Source organism: Melospiza georgiana, chromosome 8 (genome assembly GCF_028018845.1).
Source record: "Melospiza georgiana isolate bMelGeo1 chromosome 8, bMelGeo1.pri, whole genome shotgun sequence".
Lineage (NCBI taxonomy): Eukaryota > Metazoa > Chordata > Aves > Passeriformes > Passerellidae > Melospiza > Melospiza georgiana.
Window position 1 is genome coordinate 8796338 of NC_080437.1, and position 16849 is coordinate 8813186.

At 42.8% G+C, this 16849-nt stretch overlaps 1 protein-coding gene across 16 annotated transcripts in view; it reads left to right on the forward strand.

The window, feature by feature from the left end:
* The window catches only part of ANK3 (ankyrin 3), a 280780-nt gene that overhangs the window by 216709 nt on the left and 47222 nt on the right, over window positions 1-16849 (forward strand). For 9 of the 16 annotated variants that reach the window (XM_058028741.1, XM_058028737.1, XM_058028738.1 and 6 more), the window contains exons 25-28: window positions 1102-1208; window positions 8041-8265; window positions 8997-9095; window positions 11333-11487. In XM_058028741.1, coding sequence (XP_057884724.1) covers window positions 1102-1208; window positions 8041-8265; window positions 8997-9095; window positions 11333-11487 — 586 coding nt within the window. The remainder of the gene's footprint in view (window positions 1-1101; window positions 1209-8040; window positions 8266-8996; window positions 9096-11332; window positions 11488-16849) is intronic. The other 7 variants (XM_058028753.1, XM_058028743.1, XM_058028745.1 and 4 more) reach the window with 1 other exon arrangement.

A 16849-nucleotide genomic window follows, 5' to 3' on the forward strand; every position in this document is an offset into this window, starting at 1 on the left:
TGATATTTCTATTCAAAATCATTAATTTCCACTACCAGCATGTGTCAACATATCAAAAAAAAAAACCAGGTGGGAATAATAAGATTTTATTATTGTGTGTGCTTGGCTCTGGTTTGACTTGAACCCATTGAAATTGATTTGAAAGCAGCCCGTGAGGTTTCAGTGCAAACAGGCTGCTCTCTCTAGCTGCATTTGCCTCTAAGCAGCAAACAACCTACTTAGAGAAAACTTAGAGGAAATGTCAGTACATTTTTAACACCATCTTGGGGGAGATTGTGTGTTGCTTCTTCGCTTACTTGTATTAATGTAATTTATGATGGTGCTTCTTAAACTGGGGAGTGGCTTTGATATCACCCTGGAAATAGGGGGAAGCAGTATTTGAAGTTTAGTTGGTTTAATTTCCTCAGACAAGAAAGACAAAGCGAGGCAAGTGTTTTGCTGGAATAGCTTTGGTGCCCAGTGGGAGGGTTTGCAGTGTGGGGGATGCTGTGGGGCACAGGATGTGTGAGTGCCCGTGTGCGTGGGCAGCAGGAGGAACAAGTCACACCTCAGGGAGTTAATTATAGCCCCACAGGGTTAAAGCTATTTCTGGCCACATGAGTAGGGGCAGTGGCACTCCACGAAACAGTGCCCGTGTTGGTTGTGTGAAACCAACCTCCTCCTGCCTTCACAGCCCCGCTGAAACTCCCAGGGAAGTTATTCCCAGGTTCTGCTTGAATAAGGATCTATCCAATGGCACCCTCTGAGGGGTGGTGTTACACTGCCTGTCTGTGTGGTGTGTGACTGCAGTACAAATGGTAATTCCTTTTTTTTCCAACCTTTCCAATCTTTTTAACCTGGCACACTAAAGTAAGTAAAGACTGGGGAGAGACATTCTTGAAACTGGAGGAAGTGCAAAAAGTGGGCAAAAAGAATGTTTGAAGAGACAAGGGTTTGTGTGTGTATTTCATGTTTCTGTTGCAGGATTTCCAGTAATTATCAGCACTGTTAAATGGAAAGGACCAGATCTGAATTTAACATAATTATGTTAACAAGCTTGTATTTAAGGCAAGTGTTTCTAATGTTAATTTTAATTTTCGATGTATCTGTTTTGTTTTGAAGCACCTGACGTTTCAAAGGGAGTTTGATTCTGATTCTCTCAGGCACTACAGCTGGGCTGCAGACACCTTGGACAATGTTAACCTTGTTTCCAGTCCCATCCACTCTGGGTAGGTCACTTAGCAGTTTTCTTTTATCTGTAGATGTGGAACTGTATTGTTAGCTGCAGAACAGAGCCTGCTGTAATGGCTGGTAACATGTCTGTTCCTGCTCCACTTGAAGCCAGTGGCAAAATTCACACTCACTTCAAGGAGGGTGCTTAATAACAGGAGTCAGTCTAAATTCCTGAATATCAAACCAAAAACGTGCTTCTGAACTTAATTTTCCAAATGCCTAAACACTGTAATCCTGCAGGCTTCTCTTTAAGAGCCCTGTTTTGCTTTTTCTGTTGCTTATGCTTTGCTTTCAGTGTCATAAATTATTTTGTTTGCATTGTGTTAAATTATTTGGACTATGAAATCAGTTATGTTTTCTGTTCTTTCATAGAGGAAAAAACGGGGGGGGGGGGCTTTAATTTGGGCTCTTATTTTATTTATACTTCATGCTCCTGCCTAGTCTCCAATATCTGTAGTTTGATTTTGGTGGTGCTATTTGTTTACTCATGAGTCATCACTGTAATTTAGGTGCTTCTTGACAGTGCCACACAGACTTGATTTAAATGCAGTAGTAGTGATGTCTGAATGCATATTGTAAAAATTTGCAAATGAATGTGTAAGTAATCTTTGCATATTATTAGATTGTCTAGTGTAAATATTTGTTTAATTTTTGAGATCAGGACATAAAATCTCATATCCGCTTTAATTTACTTCCCCATTTTGTGACTAATTACATTCTTATCATAAAAATGAGTGTGGCACATATCAAAATATTTCATTTCCAATACAGCAAGCCCCACAAACCTAAAGCTACAGTCCCACAATGCACATCTGCACCTGCATCTGCAGAACAGATCTATGCCGCAGTGGATTTTTAGGTCCCAAGCTGATAAAACGCTGCGCGTGATCAGTGCTAGATGTAAAATGTCAAGAATTGCAGTATGAAAAGCTGAAGACTGTTGGTTATCATGGAATGGTGCTTTGGCAGAGGTCTTCAGAGAGCTGGTAGCCCAACCCTTTCCTTTGCTGTAGGATAAAATGTAGCCAAGCTATTTCTGAAAGACGCTTAATGTCCTAATAATTGCTAAAAATAAGAGATTCTATAGGCCCCCAGCTTCAGGAGCCCACTATCTTTTGTTTTACTATTACTTCCCCTAATGCTCAGCTTAACATTTCATTGCTGCAGACTCAGCCTATTTCTTACCCATGCTGGATATCCATTGTCATGTCCATAGTGGGCATGGAGAACAAGATCTTACTGGTCTCTCAGCAATTGTTTTCTACGTCTGAAGACATGTAATCCTGTATTTTAGACCAAAATGTCCCAGACCCTCCTTGGTGGTGCTTTCCCCATGCCTCTGCCCCAGCTCTCCCTCTGTGATGGGAGCCTGTTTGTAAGCCATGATCTCCACCTCCTTGGTCTGACACATAGCACACTTAAGCAGTCCCACAATGAGAGTTATCCCTTTGGTAATTCCAGTTTCTGTTGGTGAATGTTTGTGATCTGCTAGAATTTCTTGGCTCTCTCTTGAAATCCTGAAGCTTGGTTAATTTTTACTGGTGTTGTTGTGTTTAAGTGTTTGGTTTCTCCCCTCTGTTTGCATTTGTCTCTATGGTTATTTCAGTTTGCTGGTTCCAACCCCTTTTTCCATTTTTTAGCAAGAGAGCTTTTAATTCTGATCCTCTTTTCCAAAGACTTTTCAGACCTTTTTTCTGTGCTGAAATTGTGAAGATGTTTAGCCAGGTACCTGTGCCCGGACAGCAGAGTGAGATATGCCCTTGAAGTTGCCTTTCAGTGTAGCAGGAAAGCACTGATGGTATCTCTTTTGAGGTAACTGCTCAGGTGATCCTGCACTTACCTTATCTGTTCTGTGCCTCCATTGCTTGCTGAGGTACCTAGGCAGTACTTCCACACATCAAAGAAGGAATCCAAATTCATTTGGCATTAATTGCTCTTGCCACTTATATTTTTGGTTTGTTTTTATTTTGAGCCTGGTGGTAGGAAAGGTGTAATAGCTTGATTAATTACCTTGATCCTTTAGGCCATTATAGAGTGATTATTAAATAATTTATTCCTGAATATTTCCTGGTGATTTGGGTTAGGCTGATTGGTCTAAAAATTTTCTGGTTTCTTTTCATCCTGATAGAAGATAGGTCTGATGTTTTCATCCTGCCAGTCCTCTGGGACAGTACTTGCCTGCCCTTAGGTCTTCAGCATGTTCACCAGTGATTCCAGCCCTCCAAAACATATGTTCTGTGGATATGGGGGCTTCCACATGAGATCTGCTCCCTTGGTTCATGGGCCCTCTCAAATGCAGAGGTGGCAAAGCTGCTGCCCAGAGGGGAGCAAACTGTGGCAGGGAGAGGGACAGATATCCTCCAAACATGTATACCTCTCCAAATGGGAATAAACCAAAATATTCTCCAAACATTTAAGGCTTTTCTGGCCCGCTACATTTCTTATTTGACATAGAACATCAATCAGAAATTATACTCTGAGGATCCAGTTCCTTTGTCAAGGAAAAAAAACTCCAAATCTCACTCGTTGCTTATTTGCTTTTCAGTTGTGGCCCCATATTATAATATCCTGCTTGATTTTCCTGGTTATCTTCACCTAGAGGCAATCAACAGATGTTCCCTTCTAATCTTCCAGTGCACACATCTGATATGCAGAGCACCATGACTTTTCACATCTCTTCTGCCAGTCTGTTCCTAAACAGCCCATCCTTTCCTGCTTGTTTGGGGTGCTTTGTGCTTCATCCCTGTCCTTGTCCCCAGTTCTGTCTGTGGCTGGGGCAGGGGCTGTGGTGGCCCTTTGGCCAGGCTCTGACCCCGCTGCTCTTGGCCATCTGCACCATCCCAGGGCTCCCCTTGTGCCGTGCCAGGAGCAGCACTGCTGCCTCAGGTCACTCTTTCCCCGTTTCCCCACTGCCAGGAGAAGGCATCAATGTTTGCTCTCATTTCCTCACCCAGGCAGAAGGGGAGTGCTGGGAGCAGGATGTGGAGATCCAGCAGTGTGTCAGTGAAAGGAGGAGAAATTGTTGGCAGTGATTTCAACTCTTCTGGTTTTTCCTTTTTTCAAGCCAAGAGAATGTTTTATGTTTTTCTTCTTGAGTTCAGATAAGTTGTTTTGCCAGCATATGTTTTGAACAGGGTCCATTGTAAGCAGTACATTGAAATGCATCATGAATCTTGAGGCCTCTGGAAGGGTAGAGACCCTCACCAAAATGACCTTCAGCTGTCAGATGTGAGCTTACTCCTGCAGCTTTCCCAAAGTCAAATGTGGGTGTTGTCTCTTTGTGTTGCCTTTAACTCCTTCATTTCCTTAGCTGAAAGAAATGAGTGTGCCACATTACCTAACAATAGTGAAAAACTCAGAAATACTGGATCCAGTCTTGCAAAGTGGAATAAATCAGATTCTTTATAGCTTTCTGTATTTTAAATTATATTAACTATATGTAGTTTAAATTAAATTAACTGTATATAGTTTACTGCAGCCTGCTGTACACACAGAACTCATTTTTGACAGCAGTGCAATTGATGGCATGGGCTGATAATCCTTTCAAGCATCCTGCCACACATATGTTTGCACATTATGCTCTGGAAAACAAACTGCTTTAGGAAAGTGCAAGAACTGGTTTTCCATGGCACACAGGAGCATGTTTTTGGAATATAATGAAGAAATTGTGTTGCAATAAATTCTCTGCCGACTGAGTAAACAGCAAATGCTTTTCTCCTTGTGCTTCTGCATTTTCCAGAGAACTTCTAGAGTTGTGCTGACTAATTAAATGAACCCTCCCTTTCAGACTTTTTTCCCATGTGTATCATATTTTATATGACATATGTCACAATATGTGAAGCAAAAGCCAAATAATTTCTAAAGCTGGCCTTCAAATATGTTGCTTTTGTTATTTTTCTGATTGTTACTTTTTCTTTGCACTTATTATTGATATTTTCTGTTGCTTGCCTCTAATTATCTTACATTAATTTTCCCATTTGCTTTCTAAATTATTTTGCAGCTATTCCTCTCCACTCCCCCAGTATGATTCAAGGTGATAACTCAGTGCTTTCTGTGAATCCTCATTTTATTTTGTTTTTTTAAACTTTTTTTCCCACAGAGTGTGTGTAGATGTTTGTAGTGCATCCAACCACATCCTCATCCCTTCCATGTATCCAAGTAGAAATGCTCATTAGCCTTTAGCATTGTGTTTTAGAGGTCATACTGTAGTTTCCATTATTAGTGCAACATTAATTTAGGTAAGCATCAGCTACTAATGTTTTTAGCTAGAAAATGCATGAAATACTGTTTGGAGTTGTTACTGTTTTACACGGTAAGTTACTAACCAGAAAATTAATGAAGGAAACAATTAATTAATAAGCTACTGACAGTGATTGCCCTTTTCTTGGAGCAATGTGCACAAGGGCTGGTCTGCTGGAGGCTGCAGTTGGTGCAGACACCAGGCTGGAAAGGGCTGGTTCCTGCCCTGGGCCACAGCCTCCTGCCCAGGGTTATTCACAGTGCAAAGCTCCTGGTTGCTGAGGCTGGACTGACCTTAAAATCTACAGCCTAAACATCCCTGGTAACTCAGGGACTGATTTTTGTAGGTACTTAGTTTTAACTTCTATTGATTTTTTTTTTTTAATTATGAATTTAAGACCGTTGGTTTAGTTGCCTGAAGATTTTTGGCACTTCATTCTTTCCATCATTTAAATAGTTTGGGTACAGAAGACAGCATCTTACTTGAGTGTAGGTTTTGGCATTTTTGCACGAGATGAAAGCCTCCTTTTCATTATGAATTCTGAGGTGGCTTAACAAGCCAGTAACCATGTACATGATAGGCAGCTCCCCAAAGCATTGCCTTGTGCTGGGCCCTCAGGCCGAGCCAGCCTTGCCAGGCTCCCCAGGAGGCTCCTCCACGGTGCTCTGGCCAGCTGTGCCTCCCTGGAGCTGCTGCAGCTTCAGCCCAGGGGATGCTCCAGCCGGGCATCCATCCCTGCGCCCTGCAAACTGCCAGGCTGGAAGGGCCCCAGCTCCTCTGCACACAGAAACCATGCCCCTTTCCAAAAGGCCAGCTAAGCATCCATCAATAATAAGACTATAATCACTTTTATACTCTGTAATTTAAAGATTGATCATACTGGTTCTGACACAGGCCCAATGTTTAGGGAAGGTGTTTGGTTAGCCAAGATCCTGTCCTGCTGAAACAATTCCTCTTGTGAGGAGCTGGGATACCCTAGTGGCAACATTTGGATTTGTTGGAGTGCGCAGTGCATTTATCTAGGAGAGAAACATGGAATGCAGATACAGTTTTTCTGTATGAAAACTACTGTGAAATATCATGCCTCAGTTTTGTAAAGAGGCTGGCACATGAGAAATTGTAAATTTGGGCTAGGGTCATCTCAGGGAGCAGTTTTTACCTCCCCATCTTTACTGATGGATTTTAATTTGAAGAAAAGCAATGTAGCAACTTCTTGATCTGGAATTCAGCTGGACAACATTTCCACCATATTCCCACTATTTCTAGCTTGTGTCCCTGCTCACTTCTCTCCTGCAGACCGCTAAATACCAAATGCTGACTTCTCTCCTGCTTTTGTGCAGGATTTTCTCACCCATGTTGGCCAGACTTCTGAATACAGTTTATTTGCAGTGCCTGTCAGCTGCTGCTGTTGATATCCTGCTGGTCTCAGAGCAAATGGAACTGTGTTGCACAAATTCCCAGTCATAATTCAGAGCACTTGGGGGCTTTTTTCCAAGAGCCATCACAATCCCCTGGATTACTGGCTGACACCCTTAGTTCACTTTGCTGTCAGGAGCCAGGAAATTGAATGGATTCACCTGTTAGTCATGTGAAGGTTCAGTTCTTAAAAGCTGGAAGTTTTGGCAACAGCCTTGAAAATAGTGAAGCCACATGACAGATGTGTCAGCTATGTCAGTGTCTGTCGTACAGAAGGAAAAAACAAAATTTGTACTGACTTCAAGACTGAGCTGGTAACTTGTATCCCTCTTGTTACCAGCCTGTTATTGCATCTTCTACCTGAAGCTATTCTAATATGAATTGTTAATTTCAATTATTCCCATGCTAATAGAAAGAATTTTATTTAAAAATATACCACTCATCATTTACAAATATAATTTCTTACTGCCTTATGAAAAAATGGAAAATTATGCATTGGAATGACACTAGCAAGTGCGATTTTTCTTTAATGTCCCTTTTTTTTTGCTAATGAATCTTATCTTCAAAGAGAAGTGATGGCATGATTTCCTCCAGGGAGCCAACAGCCTGAAGGGTTATGTACTTGGTAGTCATCACTTATCCTCCCCATCAGTGGAAGCCCTTGGTAGCCTGGACTCTCACCCATGGTGCTGGCACTTGCTCTGGCAGCCATCAAGAATATTTGCAAATACTGAGACAGTGGGAAGGCATTAAAGACTGAGGTTCCTAAAATAATAAGCATTTTTGATTCTCCTTTTTCTACACTGTCTGGTTGCTTTATGCATGTGAGGCTAATTGCTCTCATTTCTGGACAATAGAGCTAACAGCAACAAAGGGATGTTTTAAAATTCTAACAAACCACTACTAATACATTTCTTGTGTACACTTTTAATCCAAATTGCCTGGTAGAACATGGTCATTTCACCATGATGTTGCTAGAGCTTTAGCAATCCCTGCTTTTGATAACCAGTAGTTAACATGCAAGTACAAGTTTTAAAAGGATCTTCATGTTCTTTTTAGTTTAGCTGGGATCGGGATGACTTTCCTAACGTTTTGAAGTCTGTGACTTGTTGCTGACCTTGTGCTTGTTTCGAGAGGCCTTTCACTGAAGAGTTTGCTTTATTTTGGCGCAGTTTCCTGGTGAGTTTCATGGTGGATGCCCGCGGGGGCTCCATGAGGGGCAGCCGGCACCATGGCATGCGGATCATCATCCCGCCGCGCAAGTGCACGGCGCCCACGCGCATCACCTGCCGCCTGGTCAAGAGGCACAAGCTGGCCAGCCCGCCGCCCATGGTCGAAGGAGAAGGATTGGCAAGTCGGCTTGTAGAGATGGGGCCAGCAGGGGCACAGTTCTTAGGGTGAGTTCTTCTGTGAGTTTAATTGTTTGTGCTCATGTCGCACCTTTCGTTCCCTTTATCCTGTGGATCTAAGTAGTTAAATGTTGACTCTGCCTCATCTTAACATCTAGCACAGGCTGCTTAACTGAAAACATTAAAAAATGCCAACCTGCCATTCCTCCTGTAAAGAACCCTTGCATTTTAAGGAGAATTTTGCCTCTTTGATGACTGCAGGATGGAGGTGAAGGTAAGGAAAGCCATGGGAATGCCAGGTCCCACCGCCATCTACTCATGCAACCCTGCCTTGGAGGTCAGGAGGAGTCACACACTGAAAACCCAGAGCAGGTTTTGACCCTCTTGCTTGTAGAGTACTTAGAGAAACAGCACTACCACAAAGAATTGTCTGGAGACACCCACAGGGACCCAGATACTGAGCTCTGTTCCCAACCTGTGCACGGCTCCCTCTGGAGTTGTTGGGAGCTGCCTGTCTCCGTCCTGTGGAGCAAAACCACTTGGAGTGACCTGCTGTGGAGTGGTGGTACAAGTAGTACCAGTGCTAGGAACTGACTGTTTTTAAAGCTTAAAACAGGGGAAACAATCCACTATGATGTGGCCTATTTTTTTCCTAATTATAAATTTTGTTCATTACCGTGAGTGGCACCCTGGTATAAACTGCTGGTTCTGCCGGGAATGACAGCTTGTTCCTAATTTCCCCTTCTCGTTTCTCTTCCTGCTGCATGGATGTTATTCAGTAAACTGCATCTTCCTAAAAGTCCTCCCCCTCTAAATGAGGGTGAGAGCATGGTTAGCCGAATCCTGCAGCTTGGTCCACAAGGAACAAAATTTATTGGGTAGGATATGTACGGAAAAGATACAGAATGTCTACAGTTTTTCTTTTGTTTCCAATTTTTTGTTAATCCCATTATTTTCTTTAAGTTTCCTAAAACTTTCAGTTGATTTATGTCACTGAAAGAAAATCATAGTGGCTTGATTTAATATAGCTCTGCTACTACCTTGTGCTTATAGGCATGTAAAATTCACTGCCAGCATTCTGCTTTCATAACTTCTGTGCTTTTGTAATTTTTTAAATTTGAAGTGTTTCTACTGCATTAAATACATTTTAATACACAGTGGCAGTCCTTTAAGTTCAACCCTGTGGTAGAGAAGGTATTTACAGGCCTCGAGTGAGACTGTTTTGGGAAGAGCATTTGTAAAATGTGATCACATAAAGTCCTTTACTTATGAAAGATTATTCAGAAAAAAATGTTATCAAGTGAATGAATTGATTCAGCAAGATTGGAGAAATACTAATCTTTGCAACCTGCAAGAGGCATCTTTTTAAAATAAATTTACAAAGCCAAGTATGCTACCCAAAGGGACTGCTGTGTATAGTCTAAACATGTAAGGATGTTTCCGTATGTTTTTGACTGTTGTTTCCAAACCACATTGTGAAATTTATTGCATTAGGTTTTCAAAATATTGGTGAGTGTTTGGTGTTCCAAACCTGTTCAATACCTTCTCACTGAGTATTCTTGTTAAATGTCATGCACAAAATTGTGTAGTTTCTAAATATTTACAGAGACAGTATCTGAAATATTAGCCTGCAAAGATTGTACTACAGCCTTAGTTTTCAGCTTGTGCTCTTTTTGAACTAGACAGTAAATATTTTAAGCAATGTATTTGAATTTTTGGTGTTTTCTTACTGTGCACAATGGGAGAGAGCAGCTACATTCCTGTTTTTTTTGTTAAAGGACTTGAGAGTTGAAAAATAGACTGGGCGTTCCTAAAAGCATCTAAAATATATATTAATTAAACTATTTTTATTATTTTCATGGGGAAAAAAACACTAACTCTTCTCCCTGGGAATTTAATGTGCAAACTGGGCCTCAGGCTAGTTTGTTTTTTCCCCATGATGGCTGATTTCATGCTCAAGTGATGGATTGGTCAGTGCACCCAACATGTGGCAGATGTACAGTACCACAGAAATGCTGCACCCTTCTCCCATCATGTGATGCTGCTTTTAACCAAGTTGTTACAAAGCAGTTAAACCCTTTACAACCTCTGTAGGAAAATGATGATACTGTCTATTTAAATGTCTTAAAGCTGCATAATCCATAAATGTTCACTTACTGTGTGATTTCAGTCGGTTTGTCTTAGCATACTTTAAAATGCATATCCTGCCTGTGAAGTGTTTGGCAACAGTGTCTGTTTTGTTGAGGAATGGCACATGAAGTGAATGGTGGTTTCTGTTGGTTGTTCATACAAACTGTTCAGTAATGCACTTGCAGTCCTCTGTTGAAGGTACATTGTCTGGTGACATAGGTGTATTATTAACCACCTTCTCATTCCCTTTCCTTCCCCCCAAAATGTTTGACAGTAACTAATAGCAATGTGGTTGTGATGTTGTTCAACCCAGAGAAGTCCATTCTGAAAGGATCTAACGATTCCCCTGTGATGTTTGCTGTGCAGAGGTTGCAGCTGTGATGCTGGGCATGAGAACCAGAAAGTGGAGCTAAAGAAAAACAGTCTCTTTTATTTCACAGGAGCTGCATCCACAGAGAGCCAGGGAGAGCTTTGAAAACTATGGGACTTAGTTTGAAGTTCAAAATCTGCATAAATGCATGGTTCCTCTTACAGTCAGTGGCTGTTGCATGCCCTGGGATAGACAGACTGCTTCTGAACTGACTTTGTCCCTTCAAACTCTCTGAGCCAAATCCAAACTTTGACTGTGCTAATGCCAGTTAAAAGTCAGCAGTGCTGTGTGTGCTGGAGGCAGGTTGCATCACCTACGCCCTCAGATAAATGAGCAAGGAGGACTCTCCTTACTAAAAGTTGTCACTATTTTTCTCATGGAGGCAGATATTTCAAAAGATTTGCACTAAAACCAAGCTATATATTAGTATTTTTGATTTATCCATTAATATAGTTTAAATCATAAAGGATTGTGCAGCTTTGGCAATTTTAAAAGCATTTTTACCGTAACAGTGTTTACTATTAAAAATGACTGTAGTTTTCTTAAGGACCCATAGGAAATTGAGGGCAGTGAGGTAATGTAGGGTTACAAATAACATGGTTCCTTTTTCCCTAGCCCTGTGATAGTGGAAATCCCACATTTTGGATCAATGCGAGGCAAGGAGCGAGAGCTGATCGTCCTCCGGAGCGAGAACGGTGAAACGTGGAAGGAGCACCAGTATGACAGCAAACATGAAGACTTAACTGAAATACTTAATGGCATGGATGAAGGTAAATATTTTCTCAAAGCTTTGGCCTTGCCTTTGTGAAGGCTTGCTAACATGGGCTGACTAAAGCAAACTAAAATAAAACAGTGCAGGGGATGTCTGACTTCAGGGAATACAGTGTGTGTTCCATATTAAACCGATGGAAAGAGTGTAAGGAGAAGCTGTTCTGCAGTGGCCTGGAGACATCCTGAAATGAGTGGTGAATTTTGGTCTGAAGTCCTGCCAAGCTTAAGCAGAGTTTGCACAGTTGCTTTCCAGCATGAATTTGGGAATAGCACCCAGCTGGAGGCACACGTGTCTGTGCTGCTCAGGCAGGGCCACGGGAAGGTCACTGCAAACCAACAATGAAGTGTAAATAGCAGCTCTGTGGGGCCTTCCCAGGGACGCAGAGCTTGGCCCCTAGAGCATTCTGATTTCAGATGGTGGTGTTGGAGATTGCCTCCCACACGTGCACAGCCTGCCTTCCTGGTGCCCATCTGGGGAGTCTGGCTCCCTTGTTTTGCTTGAGCATTGCTGTTGGTGTGAGAGTCCCTCAAGATGAGGGCACCCAGCTGTACAAATCCATCAGAAGATGCTGTCAGAGATGGTCCCTGAAGACAAATCATGGGCAAAGCCAGGCTGTGGGGCTGCAGTGATCCCTTGGCACCACTGCTTTCCTTTCCTAGCAATCATTTTTCAATACTCGTGCTGATAAACCATTGCTCAAGCTCTTTGCATCTGAGTGTGGATGAAACAGTTTGTGGTGCGAGCTTTGGTTTTGCGGAAGGGTTTATCCTGGATAACCTACAGGAAGTCACAGTGTGGGTACAAGCTGCAGGAAAGTCCTTTCATTATCAGCACAAGCAGGTGAAGGAAATGATGAGGCTATGGATGGCTGCTCTGGGAGTATCTGTGGGGCAGCTCTGCCTTTGATTTTGGCCTCTCCCTGTTTGATGAGCCTCAGCAAAAGGCATGCCTTGGGAGTGTGGGAGTTGTGCTGCTGTGAGGGTCTCCCTGGGCATCTGAAATACAGCATTTTTTATCAATTTCATGATCTTCTGGGAATGGGGGCAACAGGAAAGGCTTCACTTTGAAGTATTTGAACTGCACCTGATCTTGTACAAACACAAAGCAACAGCAAAGATCTGCTTGCTTCATGAGGATCTATTGTAGCTATTTATTTCAAAATAAATGTAATAGAACCAACCAGACAGGAGGACAGAAACACTGCAAATGTTTTGCCAGTGGATGTGGAAAAATAAATTAAACCTCACCAGTGAAGGGTACCTAAAAGCAGTGGAACAGGGAAGAGATAGACATGGTCCAGGATGGTATGGCTTGGGGAATTATGATTGCTGCAGGATTGAATGCAGTAGTTTCAGCCCTTGAAAAAGAAAGATCTCACCACGGCCCCTCCTTCTCTGCACACTGGCATGGGATCAGAAGTGATGATTTGCTGTTTGGGTGAAGCAGTGGTGCCTTGACAGGGGTGGGGTGGTCAGCACTGATCAGCAGCTTGCTTATTTGCTTTATGTGCTTCTCAAACTGAGCTTAGTTTGATTTGGAAATGGGAAATCTGGGCACAGAAATGTTGTTCTGAAGTGCTGCAGCTTGCAGGACTTACAGAGGAGCTCACACATGGATGAATTGACAATTTACAGAGACGAGCTCAACAAATAAAAACACTTTGAGAGAGGTGAGCGTGAAGCCCTCAGTACTTAGAGCCTAAAATAATAAACTTCACAACATGGAGCCACGGGACAACTTTCTGATCTACTGAGGGTTTCAGGTGGCTCTTTCCTTCTGGGGAACTGCTGTTGGAGGTTGGTGGGTGTAAGTGCAGCCAAATAATCACACAAAGTATGATGGACGTTATTCTGTTAGAGTGAAAATATTTGACACCTTAAAAGCCAAACCTCAGGAATGGCTTCTACAAATCCAGGCAATCTTTTGTGAGAGGAAAAGGAGAAAAACACTGTAGACACATTCACTGTAGTGATTATTTGTTCCGTTTGTTTTAGCTCAATCCTTCTCTAGCTAGGAAAGCAAAATATTAAAAAAAAAGAAAACCCCACCATGCGTTAAAATAGTGCAAGGGTTTTGACAAAATTCCACTCTAGTTAAATGACACCTTTGCAATGTAAAATGTCTTCCAAGCAATGGCCAAAAAATTACAAATTTGTAGACTTGAGTGAGTTTTGGTGTTTTGTTACAAAATACCAAAGTCAGACTTCGCTCAGGGGGAGTATCTTGTATCTCAGAAGACATAACTTTGGGAGAAGTTTTATTCCAGGTATGAACTCTGGAGGCAGAAGCAAGCTTTAATTTAAATAAAAAGCAGCCACATAGTCATTTAGAGAAATTTAGTGTGTCTTTGCAAGAAAACTCATCTGCATAATCATCTCTGGGAGCCAGGAGATGCTGCAGGAGTGCCCATTTTCTGTTAATGGCAGCTTTTCTGTCAAAGCTGCTGTGATCACAAGTCCTTTCCTAGCCTGTAGTGCAGGAGGTCAATCAGACCTTTATTGCAGCTCCTTAACAGGCTGAGCTTTAGTGGTGCAGTTTGCTGCTCTCTGTGGTGGTTCCTGCTTTGCTCTCCCCCTTAAGATCAAAACCAAACATGCTCTGAAAAACTCTCAGCAAATATTGCAGGGGACCTTATGAGGTTTATAGTGTAGCTCTACCATTTAGCATTTAGGTAATCAGGAGTAAGTTGTTGAATAAAAACTAAACATGAATTTCGCCAGTAATCACCCTTGAGAAGGTTTCCTGGGGGCGGGGGGGGGGGGGGGGGAATCCTACAGAAAATATAAAGAAAATAAAATTATCATTTAGGAAATAATTCTGCATGCAGAGATGAGAGCAAGGACGTGCCTCAGTCACAAAAAGCCTGCTCTGTGCTGGGAGCAGCACCATCTGCTGGGAAACCCCGTCCTAGACCCCAGAGAATCCCAGACAGGAGGCATTGCTCCAGGGCTGGTGCGCCTTCAAATAACAGCAGGACTTCTGGGTTATTGGCATGAGAGAACAGTGAACCATGATGTAAAGAGCCCGGTTGGTTTTGGTGCAGTCAGGTCTCTGCTTAAATAGGTTTTATTTTTAAGGATGGTGCTGTACTTAGGCAAATGCAGGGAACTTGGCATTTTTAGGAGTAGGAGGAGTGTGGCTCCAAACACAAGGGTAGCAGTTCACAGCTCTTGGCCATATTACATTTATTTATACTTTAATCAAATAAAATGTATGTATTTTTGGAATATATGTATTTTTTTTAGGAAGAAGCTGTCTGCCTTGTAATTGGCAAATACATCATGTTTTCAGACAAGCTCCTTTTATAGATAACTTCTGTTTGCTTTTAACATTCCTTCACCCTTTAGAGGTACCTGGAGACAAATTGTGGGCACAAATGCACACACTGGGGTAGCTAATCTTTTAAAAGTTATTTGCAAACTAGGGAGTGAGCCAAGAAATGCAAATGCTTGTGGCTGCAGTAAGCTTGCAGCTGCACAGTGTGGTTTCAGATGGGAAGCAGGAGTTTTTACATAACTGAATTGACAGATCAAACCAGAGTGTGACCTTGTTTATGCTTCAAGTTTAAAATACCACCATAAATCACTCTGCAGTGATTTTGCCACCTTTCCAAGAAAAGTTTTTAAACATATTGCTGTTAAACTGTGTGCTGTGAATGGCAAGGTAAAAGACCACACAAAAATAGCCATAAAGGACCTTGCCTTCTTTGAGGGCGAAGCATCTTTGTGGCACTGGGAGTGTCTGGCTGTGTGTGTGAAACACTGAGGGTGGGAGGGTGGGTCTGGTTACCAGCACCTTCCTGCCCTCAGTTTCTCCTTGCCCTTGCCATGTGCTCTCCCTGCCTCCATCCCCCTCCTGCATTTTTGTCCGTGTGGAAGCTGCCTCCTGCATGCTGTGCTTTGAGTGCAGCAATTCCTGAGTGGGCGCAGCTCTGTGTGGGGGGATCTGGGACCCTGTGCTCACCCCAGCCTGCAGTCTGGGCACTGTGACAGGGTCAGCTCTGCTCCAGCCAGGACTGGGGCAGGGTTGTACAGCTCACAGAGCTGTTCAGTCAGGTGAGATTTGCTTTTTCAGTGCTAGCAAAATTCTTCTGAGGCCCTGGCAAGGGAAACCAGATCCACACAAAGACACCTTGAAGCTCATGAAACAGCCAGGTGTTCTGTGACTTGTCTTGTTCTATTTTGAGTCAGAAGATTCTTGCCCTGTGTTACCTTATCTGACAGTAAAAAAAGAAAGGTATTAGATGTGGATGAACTTGATCCACAGCTGCCTCTCACCAGAGAGAACTGGTGTGATTGCTTTCCTTGACCTGAGACAGCCTGTCCTGTCCCTCTTGACCTTGGAGGACATGGCTGGGTTTCTCTCCTCCAGTCCTGGAGCCTTAATGGTTGTGTGGCAGCATGCACCACACACTGATGTTCTTCTTTTCCTGCCTCCTTCCCCTCTGTCCGTCTCCTGTCTCCTCCATCACTCCTGTGGAAGATCAGGCCCCAAACCATTGCAGGATAAGTGTACCCCACACATGGGTGGCAGGAGAAGACTTCTGCACACATGGTATTCACAGCACCTTTCTCTTGACTCACTAAAGCTGAGTGGGGCTCTAGGAGTTCTTGGGCTGTTAGCACAAGCCTGGGAGACAGTTTCATTGGGAGATTCTTCCCAGTTCTGCCGCTGACCTTTCTGCTTTGCCTCTCCATGCTTAGTTTTCTCTATCTCCATGATGGGTGCACAGCATACTGCTCTGTGGCTAAAACCCCCTTCTCTCCAAAACCCAACCATCTAACCAAAAAATGGTTCATGATTTATCATTGAGACACTCTGCCCAGGAATGAAGTGTCAGCAGCTGAGGGAAGTAGTAATGATGATATCTCCCTCTGTAAAAGGCATGAGGTGTGTTTGGGAAACGTGACCTCTCCCAGGACTAGTTTTCCCTGTTTCATTAATTCTGTCATGCTAACACTGCATTTCTCAGGGCAGTGAGAGAGATGGTTTGATTGCTCATCATCCTTTTTTACTTTTTTTTTCTGTTAGAGGGCAACTTCATATAGTAGCTCACATATGTATTATCCAAACATAACCTCCCTATGTGTAGTCCAACTCCTCTCCATGCCTCACTGTTGCTCTGCCACTCTTATCTTCCCATCCTCCTCCTCTGAAGGAGAGAGCCTGCCAGGTTCAAAGGACTTTGAAATGTTCCTGTACAAATCACTTTTTGTTTTTCCACTTCAGGAGAATTTTAATTATCCTTCACCTCTGTGAGCATTTTGCAGTGGGTATTTTCTCTAGCAACAAACTGGAGATGATGAGGATTTAGCAGTCAAGATGATACCTGCCTGGGAGTTTAGGAATCCAGTTTGTAT